Below are 14,403 nucleotides of genomic sequence, written 5' to 3'. Positions count from 1 at the left end.
ATGATAAACACTATGGACCAGGGCTTTTTTTTCCCCCTTAGAGAGCTGGTGGTTAAATATTTATCAGCACACCACTGATTTTAGGCTAAATGAACTATCAGTTGAAAAGCCTGTCTACTTTAGCCTTTGATAAAAACCTTTCAATTAAATGTATAGAGCATGCTGAGTATCATTGTTCCAAATGCTGAAGGGATCTTTGATACCTAAAATTTCTATAATGCTCAGAATAATCATCTTAAACATTAGCAAGCTCACCTCTTAAAACATGTAAAAAGAAGTATGTTATTTCCAGGTCAATTTTACGTAAAATATCAAGTCATAAGTTGTTTATATAACATGTGATATTTTGTTTCATTGCAGCCACCACTGGTGACATGCCGACTTACCAGATCCGAGCTCCAACTACTGCTTTGCCACAGGGAGTAGTGATGGCTGCCTCACCGGGAAGCCTGCACAGTCCCCAGCAACTAGCAGAGGAAGCAACACGCAAACGAGAGCTGAGGCTAATGAAAAATAGGTAAGATGTTTCACTAGAAACCGCAACCACTTAGGGGACATATCATTTATTACTGTGGGGCTTTTGAAAAATTAACTTTTCCTCAGCTATTTCTCCCAAGTTACATGTTGTGTGGCATTTTATGTGGGCTTGTGCTCTGCATGTGCTAAGTAAGTCTTCTAGTCAGAGTTCTAGGCATGAAACTGTTTCATCAGCAGGCCGTACATCCTCATGTGTTTTAGGGTAATGTCTAAAAGATACATTCATTTTTTTTTTTTTTTTTTGCGGTACGCGGGCCCCTCACTGTTGTGGTGTCTCCCGCTGTGGAGCACAGGCTCCGGACGCTCAGGCTCCAGACACGCAGGCTCAGCAGCCATGGCTTACGGGCCCAGCTGCTCCACGGCACGCGGGATCCTCCCGGACCGGGGCACGAACCTGTGTCCCCTGCATCGGCAGGCGGACTCTCAACCACTGCGCCACCAGGGAAGCCCGATACATTCATTTTTTAACTGATAATGGAAGACTTTATTACAAATAAAGATTCATTTTGTACTTGGTATTTACTTTGTGAAGTAGGTGATACGTATAATTTTTAGCTTCTTTGTGAGCAAAATAAATCTGAGTGTGAGTTCAGAATTTTCTAAGTCTTTTACATGTAGTTTTCTTTTATCTATTTTGTAACTTTGTTTTTTCTCTATTATACCCAAGTACAATCTATTCTGAAAAATTCTAGCTGGGGACAAGTACAAAGCAAGAGGAAGAATTAAAATTACCCACAGCCCCACCGCATAGAGATGCCTCCTATCGTACATACGCTTCCAGTTCCCTCTCTCACTTTCTCACGTGTTCTTGCACATTTCATTGGCTAGAAATAAACAGGAGAGCCCCTAGGTGCACGGGATTCTGAGAAGGGTCTATTTTACCTTCCAAATTTCAGTTTCAGAGCAGGACAAGAGAAAAGCAGATGATAAATGGCTCTTCGGTTGCTCAGTGTCTGCTGAGCAAGTTTTCAGTGCTTGTTTCTACCGTTTTTTTGTGGGTTTTTTTACGATACGCGGGCCTCTCACTGTTGTGGCCTCTCCCGTTGCGGAGCACAGGCTCCGGACGCGCAGGCTCAGCGGCCATGGCTCACGGGCCCAGCCGCTCCGCGGCATGTGGGATCTTCCCGGACCGGGGCACGAACCCGTGTCCCCTGCATCGGCAGGTGGACTCTCAACCACTGCGCCACCAGGGAAGCCCTCTACCATTTTTTTTTTTAACTCACACATAGCTTTCACATGAGAGTAGGTCTGGTTATTCTCCCTTACTTTACAGATGAGAAACTGAGGTTCAGAGAGGTCAGGTAACAAGCTGATTAAGATCACACAGCCCAAACTGGACAGAACCTGGAACTGCAGTCAGGCCGTCTTTCCCCAGAGCCCACCCTGCACTAACACCAGGTCACCTCAAAGAGACCCCGGTGTCAGCTGCAGATTTAGCTTTATGGAGAGTGTGTAGGATTTACTTATTAATGTCAAAGACCTCTTACACATTCTCTCAGCTAAATTCTTTGGCTGGCATTCATAATAGATACTTAATTGTATTTCTGCCAATCCAGCTACAGTTGTTATTTCTTTAATAACCTTGTCAGCTTTTCCTCTTTGCCATGTACTTCCTCTCCATGCTAAGGGTATATCCAGACACATGCAAGGCCTGAAAATGGAGCTAACTATTAATAGAAGAAACAGGTGTCTTCCTTAGCCGAGACTACTTAGGAATGTACCACCTACTGGTGTGGCCATCCAGAGCTTTGTGCCTGGAATATTTTGACTCTGGTAACATGCATGCAGGCGCATGAGGCATGAAGTATCCATACTCACAAGAAATAGCACAGCTTGGTAAATTACACTTGAAACATTAGACACCCCACAACACAGCTATTCGACATTTAAAATTTCATTTAGTAGTAACTTGTTTTGTAAAATGACCGTCTATCTTCCTTCCAGACCTAGAATTTAATATAATGATTTAATCACAAAAACCTTGGTGTTCAGAAATGTATTTTAGTTTCTTTGTGGAAGAGTTGAATTGTGTTCCCAAACTGGCAAACGTATAAGTGTGCTTGGATTTATTCTTGGCATTGCCGTGTGCATGATTTAGATTAAATTCATCTGTGTTTATCAGATTGTGTTCACTTTTACACTGTTAATTTTTCTGTTAACCAGTTAAGAAGTCTGAGAACCTTTCACGTTCACAGGGTGATGGCTTTGTTCTTGGCTGGGGAGTAGGGCTCGATCTTTTCCTGCAGCTCATTGGGATTTCAAGGGCTCTCTTCTGCTGACCCTTGCTTCCCACAGAGAAAACACAGATAACCAGTTGTTAGTGAGCATCAACTATCCTAAAAATAAAACAGAATTGGCCACATGTGTTGCATGTGTCACTCCTAGTCCAGAATTGCAGCAGTGCTAACTGGCATTACAGTAACTGGCGATTAGACGTTCAACACAACTTTTGCTTATACGTATTTGAATTACCTGTTTCAATGTAGGCTTTTTGATATGATGGGTACGCCAAAGGCAGTTATTCTCAAAGGAACACTCCAAAATAAAGCTGTTATCAGAGGGTATATTCTCTAGAGGAGTTCAATGATGTAGTAGCCACCCCCTCCCACCCTGAAAAGAAGGAGAAAGAAAGAAAATGTTGGCCATGTCCATTGTATTTTGGCAGGGTTATGTGTGAAAATGACTAACTCAGCTCCTCTGTTTGTTTGTGTGTGTTGCTTTGGCTGCTGGTCTGGCCTTTCTCCGGGTGTGTCTGCAGTGCTTTAAATCCTGGTTAGCAGATGCATCTCTCGCGTCCTTTCCATGACTTCAGTTGTGGTGTTCTCACATTTCTGGATTTAAGTTATCTGAATTATTGAGGGTTGTATTCTGTACCCTCTCTTCTCTCCTTCCTTAGTTTTCAGAAGCAGAGTCCCTTCTATTTTGGTTTATGAAAATGTGCATGATTTGTTTATTGTTATTCTTATCCATGTTGTTTTCTAGCCGACAGTTGGCTTGCAGTCATGATTGATCTTGTTTTACTGAGATTTAGTCTTGAAGAATTAAAATCTCCAGTGCTGACTGACACTGGTTTCTAAGGATTAATTTTTCTAATCATTTTTGATCAAATAAAGTTAACTCATTGTGATGGAATATGTGGCTTTTGGTGGACAAAAATAATTAAGAGAATTGAAAAGATCTGTAAATGTTTTTGTAGAAATTCCACTTGGGGATGTGGTCCTATCGTTTCGGTTACTGAAAATCTTGCTGGTCACTGTGACCATGGGACGTGTGCCCTAAGAAAACACCATTTACAACGGATGCCGGGCGAATTGTTGTGCTCTGCCGTCGTTCCTGCTGTCTTAGGGTAACCTCCCAACGAGGCATGTGCTTGGTTACGACTGTTGTGCGGCTCCGTGCGGACATCCCCAAGGACTGACCGGCAGTTGAGTCTGGGGGGCAGAGACTCACAAGCCGCTCTGGATTGTGCTGAGAGGTTGTTCCTGTTGTCATTTGCCTTGTGTTGGTTCCAGGGAAGCTGCCCGGGAGTGTCGCAGGAAGAAGAAAGAATATGTCAAATGTCTTGAAAACCGTGTGGCTGTGCTTGAAAACCAGAACAAGACTCTCATTGAGGAACTCAAGGCCCTCAAAGATCTTTACTGCCGTAAAGCAGAGTGACTGTCTTTGACTTGGGCCTTGTTTGCCCAGAGCTCTAATCAAGGCAGGAGATGCAGCAGTCTTACTAATTGCCATGTGGACTTGTGGAAGGGATGCTTGTGACCCTTCAGAACCCAGTTTGGCTTAGGGTTTGGAATCACATTGGGAATGTTGTCCCAGGATTTGGAACACCACGATCACATTTACCAAGCTTACTTCAACCTCCCTGTCAGTAGCATGCATGTGAAAAAAAATGTTTTGTTTTTGCCCTTTTGCTTCTACTCTCTTATAGGGAAGCTGCTAAAGAATGTCGACGTCGAAAGAAAGAATATGTCAAATGTCTGGAGAGTCGAGTTGCAGTGCTGGAAGTTCAGAACAAGAAGCTCATAGAGGAACTGGAAACCTTGAAAGACATTTACTCTCCTAAAACAGATTAGTAGAAATATTAAACTATGAACTGATTGCAATATGTACAGTTGCTTTTGAAGGCAATACAATATAAAGCCAGTAAGAATTATGGCTTTTTTTTCCCTTTATCATTCATCGTATTTTCTAATCTCTAACATTCCCAAACTGCTTCACTGTACGTAGTTAACTCTTAGCTGTAACTTCAATTTTTTAAAAGAGGCAAACTGTAAAAAAAAAAAAAATTCTTAAAATGCAACATTTGTAAGGCTTGTTCCAGTGCCACATATTTGCAGTTCCCGATCTCTGTGTCATGAACAGTGTCCTATGCAATAAAAATTTTTTGCAGGTCTTTAAAAATCATTTTAGGAAAGGATGATCAAAGATAATGCATCCAGCAGTACAATAAAAGTAAACCACAAAAAATACCTCAGGAAAGAACTGAAAGAAAGAAAGAATTGAAAGAATCTAATGACATGCCTATGTGAAAATAATAGCCTATAAATGAATTTATGGCATTTGCAGATTTTTATATTGGTTGCTTTGTAAAGAAAATATTGTATTGCTGTCCTTGAATGCCATAGTTGAAGAGAGTTTTTAATAGAACCATGTTGGTTACACTTTGTAGTGTTTGGTGCTCATTTAACTATCTGAACATATACTAGTTTTTACTCTTGTGTAACATAAAAGATCTTGCAGAAGTTTTTAGTGTTGGTTTGCTATTACATGATGAACATTAACGCAAATTTTAATATCTGTCCTGATTTAAAGGTTTAAGTTAGAATTGTATTTGCATACCGTCAAGGGGGTCCACTGCCGATTTCCACAGTGGGTCGTGATCTCCGCAGCGTTCTTTCTGCCATGTCAGCAGAAGCTCGGCCCCAGGGCGTTTACACAGAAGAGCAGCTACGAGAGGTTCAGCTGGTGTGACGGAGTAGGCCTTTCTGCAGATGGTCTGGAAATCTCCTGCTGGTGGCCCTCTATTTTGAGTTTTGGCTAACAACCATAGGAGTTTTGTTTTTTGTGTTTTATAAATTTATTTATTTATTTTTGGCTGCGTTGGTCTTCGTTGCTGCGCGCGGGCTTTCTCTAGTTGCAGCGAGCGGGGGCTACTCTTCATTGCGGTGCGCGGGCTTCTCACTGCGGTGGCTTCTCTTGTTGCAGAGCACAGGCTCTAGGCACGCGGGCTTCAGTAGTTGTGGCTCACAGGCTTAGTTGCTCTGCTACATGTGGGATCTTCCCAGACCAGGGCTCGAACCCGTGTCCCCTGCATTGGCAGGCAGATTCTTAACTACTGCGCCACCAGGGAAGTCCCAACCATAGGAGTTTTAAAGTAAAAACTAAAACAACCCAAAATTTTATTTTCCACTTCAAAACAGCTACTTTTAGGTCAAATATTTTTTAGTCTACACATTCAGATGAAATTCATTACATGGGGTGATTACTGGTATCCACATTTCATCCTGCTTTTACAATAAAAACTTCAAGATATAAGCCCAAAGCCCTAACCACAAGATGCTCTGTCACCTCATTCTCCGGTGGGACATATGTTGAAGGCCTCCTGTGGGCTAGACTTGCTGCATTTTCTGCTGTGACTCCTGACCTGTTAAGGCTGCCCCTCCCCTAGTTTCAGTAGTGGAGCTGGTCATTGTGTGGAGCTGTGTGTTGCGGGGTAGAGAGCAGGAGGCCGTCGTGCAGAGTCTAAGTGCTATCCCCACACCGTCATCCCCTTCCCTTATCTGCAACTCCCAGGAGGTCGGGCGGGCATGCCGTTTGGGGCTTTCTCTAGAAATACTTATTCATCCTACAGAGTCTGAGCTCTGAATATCTTATATCTCAATTTTTGTCTTTTGTTCTACAGAGAAGTAAGATGAGGAAAGAAGACAAGAAAGAAAAGAGGAAAGGAAAACCCCAGGTTTCAGGTGAAGGAAAATGGTGCTTTGTACTCACACATTCATCGTTCACACAGTTCACTCATCCTTTCATTCAGTTAGTCAGTCAGTCGGTCACTGTAAATGACGTGTGCTCAGAATGTGGACACCGAGAGGGCAACCCAGGGATGTCGAGGCAGGAGACGCTCTGTGTTAGAACTGGAGGAAGCTGTAGGCAAGGTCAGAGGAACTCTTCCTGCAGGAGGCAGACTTGAAAGTGAGTGGTACTGCTGGGGGGTGGGGGCAGAGTGGTGCATCCAGATGGGGTACAGCGCAGGCACGCCCCTCCAAGGAGCTGGAGTCAAGGAGATGGGGGAGGTGAAGTTAGGACTCACCAGGGGTTGGTGTGGTGTAACAGAGAGCGTGCGTGCATATGTGTATCCCACTCTGTCATCTCAGGGGAAGGAGATTGCATCTGACTACTTGGGGCCCTACATAGCTGATGTCCCCCCTTCTCCACGGTGGCTTAAACAGTGAGGAAATGTTATCACCTCACAAAACCCCAGGTGCAGAGGTGGGAGATACAGTGTCTCAACCCGGCCTCACGACCGTTGGTTCCCTGTGTAGCTGGTCCCCCGATCCCGATATTGCTGCCCGGGTGCAGGCACCAGGGGGGCAGCTGGCAGCTCCTCTTCCGTTTGTCCTGTCTTAAGAGCAAAGGGAAACCTGCACAGAAGACCTTCAGCAGTAGACGCCCATCATACTCCTTCCATAACTGCTCGCTGGCAAGGAGAGTGGAATTAAAAGCTCTGGATTACTAGTGAGGATTCAACCCCTGGGGTGGGGAGGGTTCCAGGCTTCTGCAAAGCATATGGCCAATCGGTGCAGAATAGAACTGGGTTCTGCAAGACCAGGGTGTGGGCAGCTGGCAGCGTCTGCCATATGGGTGATGTTTGAGGCCGCGGCTGGTGGGGAGCTGGGAAAAGCTGTGTGACTCGGGGCTGGAGCCAGGCTGTCGGAGCCGCATGGGACTCCTCCAGATTCCGGCTCATCTGATTTGTCCCTGGAAGCAGACCTTTTGCTGCTAGATTAGCATGATTCGCTAGGTCTCCACCCAGCCTTAGCAGATGCTGCCTACAGCCTCCTGGTGGCCAAAGCGAGCCGTATGTTGGAAGCCGTGTGAACATGGCTCATCTTGTGCAACAGTGTTGGGCAGAGTCCAGAGCTGTCACTGCATCTGTGGCTTTTTTTTAATCCTAAGAGTTTCCGCATCTGGACTTCTGGAGATAGAAATTACTGATCCTGGGTCAGGGGATTAGACCACTTCTGCCCACAGCCCTGCAGTTATGGGGTGCACGGGGGAGGCACATGAAGCTCGCCTTTCAGCTCACCAGTTCCCCGGAGGGAAGGTGTAACCTTTTAAAAATACAAATTGTGGACTTGCCTGGCGGTCCAGTGGTTAGGGCTCTGCGCTTCCATTGCGGGGGGCATGGGTTCCCTCCCTGGTTAGGGAACTAAGATCCCACGTGCTGCGGGGAGCGGCCATAAATAAATAAATACATAAAAATACAAATTGTCTCTTTTTAGTTTTCAAAAATCAACATGTTAAAAAATACTTTAATTTTTAATCTTGGTAAGATGTACTTGAGGTTCAAAATTCAAAGTAAAAAGTCTGTCTCCCATCCCTGGCTCCAAGCCACCCGGGAGGCAACCACTGTCACCAGTTTCCTTTTTGTGAAAGAGATTCACCTGTTTCCTTAGATTCCTGTCCCATCTTCAGGGCTGTGGGATGAGGAGTTTCTGGGAAGAGACACAGGGAGTCAGTCAGCGTGTTCATTCCTTCAAGTCTACAAGTGACAAGGGGTCCAGGAGGAGGGGACCAGGGGCCCTGGCAACGCTGGCCCTTTGCTGGCACTTCCTAGACTCTTCCGTTACGTCCTGAGTCCTGTGGATGCTCTAACCGCGCAGTTGTCATCATCAGAAGTAATCGCTGCCGTTCACTGAGTGCTTTCCCTGTGCCAGGCACCAAACCGTGCACCCTACGGGGCTTATCACACCTAATTCTCGTCAGTGTTGGTGCTTTTATCATCATCCCCATCTTGCAGATGAGGAAGCAGGCTTGGAGAAGGTAAGTAACTTGCCCAAGGTCACAAAGCTGTTAGGGCTCAGGGCCAAGAGCAAAGCTGGCAGGGAGCGAGGGAGCCGGGACCCAAAGCAGGAAGGTGGCCGGAGGGGGTGTGTGCTGGCCAGGTAGGTGGTTGGTGGAGACAGTTCTGTGATCCAAGCGGGTAGACTTAAGAGCACCCGAACCTTTCCTGTTCTAACGGACAAAAGTAGGCATCCTTTCTCTCTGCTGTTTAAAATCCATGACGCCGATCAGGAGAAAATGATCCTGCAGTTTTAAGGACTAGCTGTTGGGATATCAATCAAAGCTACAGATGTACACATTGAAATAGAATCCTCAGGCTAAAAGAGGTCATAAAGGTATAACTTACTCCTTTAATTTTATAGGCAAGTAAACCAGATTTTAGGTTGATTTACTTAAATGTTTATAGTTATTGGGAATGGAGAGACTCAGAACTCTTAACTAGTGTAGTCATCTTTATATCCCCATGATGCCTCTCTTTTTCTATAAACTGGGTTTTCGACCAGCTTTTGGTGAAAGCATAGCTTTCTAGAAAACATTAGCTCTTGTTGTCCCTGAAACAACGGGAGGACGCTGGACCCAATGGGAGGATGCAGGACCCTGCTGGACCCATCGATTGCTGACACATGGCACAATGTCTCTAGAACAGCTGGCTCTTAATGAGGCTCATGATGGGTCCTGTTTTTACTGTCTGGTGAGCTCTGATGGGTCCTGCTTTTAGTGTCTGGTGAGCTCTGGGAAGCACTGACATGGCAGACTAGTGTCGGGCTTGACTTGGGAATAAATTTTTAAATTCTTACCTTTTATTTATTCATTCATTCATTTATTTATGGCTGTGCCGCTCGGCTTGTGGGATCTTAGTTCCCCAACCAGGGATCAAACTGGGGCCCAAGGCAGTGAAAGCACTGAGTCCTAACCACTGGAACACTAGGGAATTCTCAAAATCTTCCCTTTCAAAACACAGTAACTATTGGTACACTTTTGAGGAAGTAAGTAGCCCAGATAAGGAGGCTCTTAATGAAAATATGATTTTTATTTATTTTTTAATTTTTGGGCCATGCAGTTCCCTGACCAGGTATTGAACATGGAACCCCATCAGTGGAAGCGTGGAGTCCTAACCACTGGACCGCCAGGGAGTTCCCTGAAAGTGGGCTTTTTAGATAGAGGACAACATGAGTGTGCCCATGTGTCTATTTGTGTTTATCATTCCCTGTGTTGAGATTTGGTTCAGCAGCTCTGGACGTTCCTATCTCTGGCCAGTACCATGCCTGTTTCTGCAGACACTCATTTTGGAGAACACTGACCACGTGGTCTGGGTCAGGCCTTACCCCATCTCCCTCTAAGCCATGGTTGCTCTTGAGTGGCTGTTCCTAGCCTGCATTTATTGAGCACACAAGATGGTTTAATGCCACAGCCCTACATAGTGTATGTGCTGTTTCTGTAATTCCTTTTCTTTGAAATATTCTTAGTCTATGAAGACTCCAAAAACTCGTGGGTGGGCTCGTTCTCTGTCTAGCTGTGACCTGCCGAGGCAGCGCGGCGGCATGGGGACGGTAGCCTTGCCCCGCTACTGCAGCACTAGGGTGTCAGTTGGTTCCGCCCAGAACACTTCAGTTCTGCCCTGCAAGGATAGATATATTTAATAACTGATTGGTGTGTCCCTTTAATGTAAGAAAATGGAAACTGAACAGCCAGAGGAAACCTTTCCTAACACCGAAATCAATGGCGAATTTGGTAAGCGCCCTGCTGAAGATATGGAAGAGGAACAAACTTTTGAAAGATCTAGAAACACTGATGAGATGGTTGAATTAGGCATTCTGCTTCAGAGCAAGAATGCTGGGGCAGTGATTGGAAAAGGAGGCAAGAATATTAAGGCTCTCCGTACAGACTACAATGCCAGTGTTTCAGTCCCAGACAGCAGTGGCCCGGAGTGCATATTGAGTATCAGTTCTGATACTGAAACAATTGGAGAAATTCTGAAGAAAATCATCCCTACCTTGGAAGAGGGCCTGCGGTTGCCATCACCCACTGCAACCAGCCAGCTCCCGCTCGAATCTGATGCTGTGGAATGCTTGAATTACCAACACTATAAAGGAAGCGACTTTGACTGCGAATTGAGACTGTTGATTCATCAGAGTCTGGCTGGAGGAATTATGGGGCTCGAAGGCGCTAAAATCAAAGAACTTCGAGGAACACTCAGACAACAATCAAGCTTTTCCAGGAACGTTGTCCTCAATCCACTGACAGAGTTGTTCTTATTGGAGGAAAGCCTGATAAGGTTGTAGAGTGCATAAAGATCATCCTTGATTTTATATCCGAGTCTCCCATCAAAGGACGTGCTCAGCCTTAGGATCCCAATTTTTACGATGAAACCTATGATTATGGTGGTTTTACAATGATGTTTGATGACGGCCGTGAAAGTCCCGTGGGATTTCCCATGCCGGGTAGAGGCGGTTTTGACAGAATGCCTCCTGGTCGGGGTGGGCGTCCCTTGCCTCCATCCAGAAGAGATAGTGATGATAAGAGCCCTCGCCGAGGACCTTCTCCACCTCCTCCTGGACGAGGGGGCCGGGGTGGTGGCAGAGCTCGGAATCTTATTCTTCCTCCACCACCACCACCTAGAGGAGGAGAGCTAATGGCCTATGACAGAAGAGGGAGACGTGGAGACCGTTATGATGGCATGGTTGGTTTCAGTGCTGATGAAACCGGCGACTCTGAAGTAGATACCTGGAGCCCATCAGAGCGGCAGATGGCTTATAAACCACAGGGTGGCTCTGGATATGATTATCCCTATGCAGGGGGTCGTGGCTCATATGGTGATCTTAGTGGACCTATTATCGCTACACAAGTAACTATTCCCAAAGACCTGACTGGATCTATTATTGGCAAAGGTGGTCAGTGGATTAAACAGATCTGTCATGAGTCAGGAGCTTCGATCAAAATTGATGAGCCTTTAGAAGGGTCCGAAGATCGGATCGTTACCATTACAGGAAAGAACACGGGACTAGATACAGAATGCACAGTATTTGCTGAGCAGAACAGTGTGAAACAGTATGCAGATGTTGAAGCATTCTAATGCAAGATATTTTTTCTTTTTTATAGTGTGAAGCAGTATTCTGGAAAGTTTTTCTAAGACTAGTGAAGAACTGAAGGAGTCCTGCATTTTTTTTTTTTTATCAGCTTCTGTTTAAAAAGCCAACATTCCTCTGCTTCATAGGTGTTCTGCATTTGAGGTGTAGTGAAATCTTTGCTGTTCACCAGATGTAATGTTTTAGTTCCTTACGAACAGCGTTGGGGGTTGGGGGCGGGTGTGCAAAAACATTGAAATTTTGAAACAGCAGCGGAGTGAGTGAATTTTAATTTTTGTTCATTGTTGGTGGTTTAAAAAAAAATCCCCCCATGTAATTATTGTGAACGCTTTGCTTTGTGGACACTGTAACATTTGGGGGGGTGGGATAGGGAGGAAAAGTAACAATAGTCCGTATGTCCCTGGCATCTATTCAGAGCAGTGTGCAGAATGTAATGCTCTTTTGTAAGAAACGTTTTATGATTTTTTTTTTTTTTTTTTCTGTGCAGTACGCGGGCCTCTCACTCTTGTGGCCTCTCCCGTTGCGGAGCACAGGCTCCAGACGCGCAGGCTCAGTGGCCATGGCTCACGGGCCCAGCCGTTCCGCGGCATGAGGGATCTTCCCGGACCGGGGCACGAACCCGCCTCCCCTGCATCGGCAGGCGGACTCTCAACCACTGCGCCACCAGGGAAGCCCCCGTTTTATGATTTTTAAAGTAAATTTAGCGAACGTAAAAACAAAAACAAAACCTCATGGGTGATATTTTCTGCCATGGACTCTCCAAGTCCAAAGCCCGAGGAAGGTAGGGGGGGTAAAAGGAGTTTTCTCTGATCTAGTTTAGTAAATTATGTGCATAGTAACTCTGGGAGGTCTTGGGTAAACTATTATGAGGGAGGGGCAATAATTTGACAAGATTTGGAACCCTATGACTATAGGTTTTCCCCAGGAGTATACAGGTACACAGTTACTTGCAAATACAACGAGCTATTTGGTATAGGAACCTTATAAATTAGTTCTAAGTCGTATATTTTTAGCAAATAAATGACTAAGATGAATCAACCACGTATCGGTAAATTGCCAATTTTGCTTATAATTAGTTACTTTAGGTGGTTAAAATATAATGGAAAATGAGACCAAGGTCAAAGAATTCTGCTCACCGTCCTACCTATGGGTGTCACTCAGCCCTGGCGGTGGATGGCATTTTATCAATAGTTCTCATCTTAACCTGTTATCAGACTGTCGGCCTCGTGAGGATCAGCTGAGCATGATCACGTCACTGAAGTTATTGACAATACTGGGAAAATAAGTGTTTCATTCACTGAGGGAGAGCAGTGATGTTTCAGTAGTTAAAATACTAAATATCATATGATATCGCTTATATGTGGAATCTAAAAAAAATGATACAAATGAACTTATTTACAAAACAGAAATAGAGTCACAGATGTAGAAAACAAACTTATGGTTACTGGGGGGAAAGGGGAGGAGGGATAAACTGGGAGATTGGGATTGACATATACACACTACCATATATAAAATAGAGGGCTTCCCTGGTGGTACAATGGTTAAGAATCTGCCTGCCAATGCAGGGGACATGGGTTCAAGCCCTGGTCCAGGAAGGTCCCACATGCTGCAGAGCAACTAAGCTCGTGCACCACAACTACTGAGCCTGCACTCTAGAGCCCATGAGCCACAACTACTGAGCCCGCATGGCACAACTACTGAAGCCCACGTGCCTAGAGCCTGTGCTCCGCAACAAGAGAAGCCACCGCAATGAAAAGCCCGTGCACTGCAACGAAGAGTAGCCCCCGCTCGCCGCAACTAGAGAAAGCCCGCGCACAGCAAGGAAGACCTAACACAGCCAAAAATAATAAATAAATAAATTTATTTAAAAAAATAAAAAGTAAAAAAAATAAAATAATCAACAAGGACCTACTGTGTAGCACAGGGAACTATATTCAATATCTTATAATAACCTATAGTAGAAGAGAATCTGAAAAGTATATATATAAAACTGAATCACTTTGCTGTACAGCAGAAATTAACACAACATTGTAAATCACTATACTCCAATAAAAATTAAAAACAAACAAAAAAATACTATATCCTGTTAGATGCTGAGGTCAGCATTTGTCTTGTTATCTTAACTTGAAAGATGAAGAAAATGTGACTGGAGATGGAGGCACTGATGATATTTGGGATCTCTTAGAGGTTAGATTAGTGACACGAAGTAATGATATTGAAGTTGTCTGCCTTTGAACGGTTTCAATTCAGGGACTCTGATATATGAAATTATGAGTAATAAGAGAATGTTAGAAATCACAAATTTTAGAACATTAATCCATTTCATTGTTTGTTTAAGAATGCACATTTTACTATCCTTTTCGTCACTTAACCAGCCAGTGTTAAAACACATTTGATTTTCCACAGAGGTTGCAGCTTTTAGACAGTGTGATTTTTTTGCAGGCATGTATAGCTCTGTATTATTTACAAGCTTTCTTTTATCCTTTTATTGAGATGCCTGAATTGGTATTTCCCAGCTGGACTTCGCTGGAGTTTAGACCTTGAAGGGCAGAACGCAAATCTACTTTATCAAGGGTACATAACCTGCCTAACTCGTTCATTTTTGCAGTCAAGAAACATGGCTTACTTCATTAAACGCTGGTGCTCTTGCTCCAGAAATACTCATAGGATTGCAGCAGTTTGGTGGGGGGACAAGAGGGGCAGTCCGCAGACCAGTGTG

The 14,403-nt window shown here is 44.6% G+C and overlaps 2 protein-coding genes across 27 annotated transcripts in view; both read left to right on the top strand.

The window, feature by feature from the left end:
- CREM (cAMP responsive element modulator) overlaps nucleotides 1–14,403 on the top strand; it is a 92,079-nt gene that overhangs the window by 59,851 nt on the left and 17,825 nt on the right. For 13 of the 26 annotated variants that reach the window (XM_082843656.1, XM_082843653.1, XM_082843647.1 and 10 more), the window contains 2 exons: nucleotides 361–517; nucleotides 4,466–5,138. In XM_082843656.1, coding sequence (XP_082699782.1) covers nucleotides 361–517; nucleotides 4,466–4,610 — 302 coding nt within the window. In that variant the 3' untranslated portion in view covers nucleotides 4,611–5,138. Of the gene's footprint in view, nucleotides 1–360; nucleotides 518–830; nucleotides 3,704–4,049; nucleotides 5,139–14,403 lie in introns of those variants that run through there. The other 13 variants (XM_082843655.1, XM_082843652.1, XM_082843671.1 and 10 more) reach the window with 3 other exon arrangements.
- Nucleotides 10,084–12,456, top strand: LOC309959939 (heterogeneous nuclear ribonucleoprotein K-like). Its single transcript, XM_082836483.1, is given in 3 exon segments — nucleotides 10,084–10,782; nucleotides 10,785–10,942; nucleotides 10,946–12,456. Coding segments are annotated over 3 exon segments (1,395 nt in total). The 5' UTR covers nucleotides 10,084–10,271; the 3' UTR covers nucleotides 11,672–12,456.

Source organism: Leucopleurus acutus, assembly GCF_964270905.1.
Source record: "Leucopleurus acutus genome assembly, chromosome: 1".
NCBI lineage: Eukaryota > Metazoa > Chordata > Mammalia > Artiodactyla > Delphinidae > Leucopleurus > Leucopleurus acutus.
The sequence above is the reverse complement of the archived record's forward strand: the minus strand, read 5'-3'. Positions and strand labels throughout refer to the sequence as shown.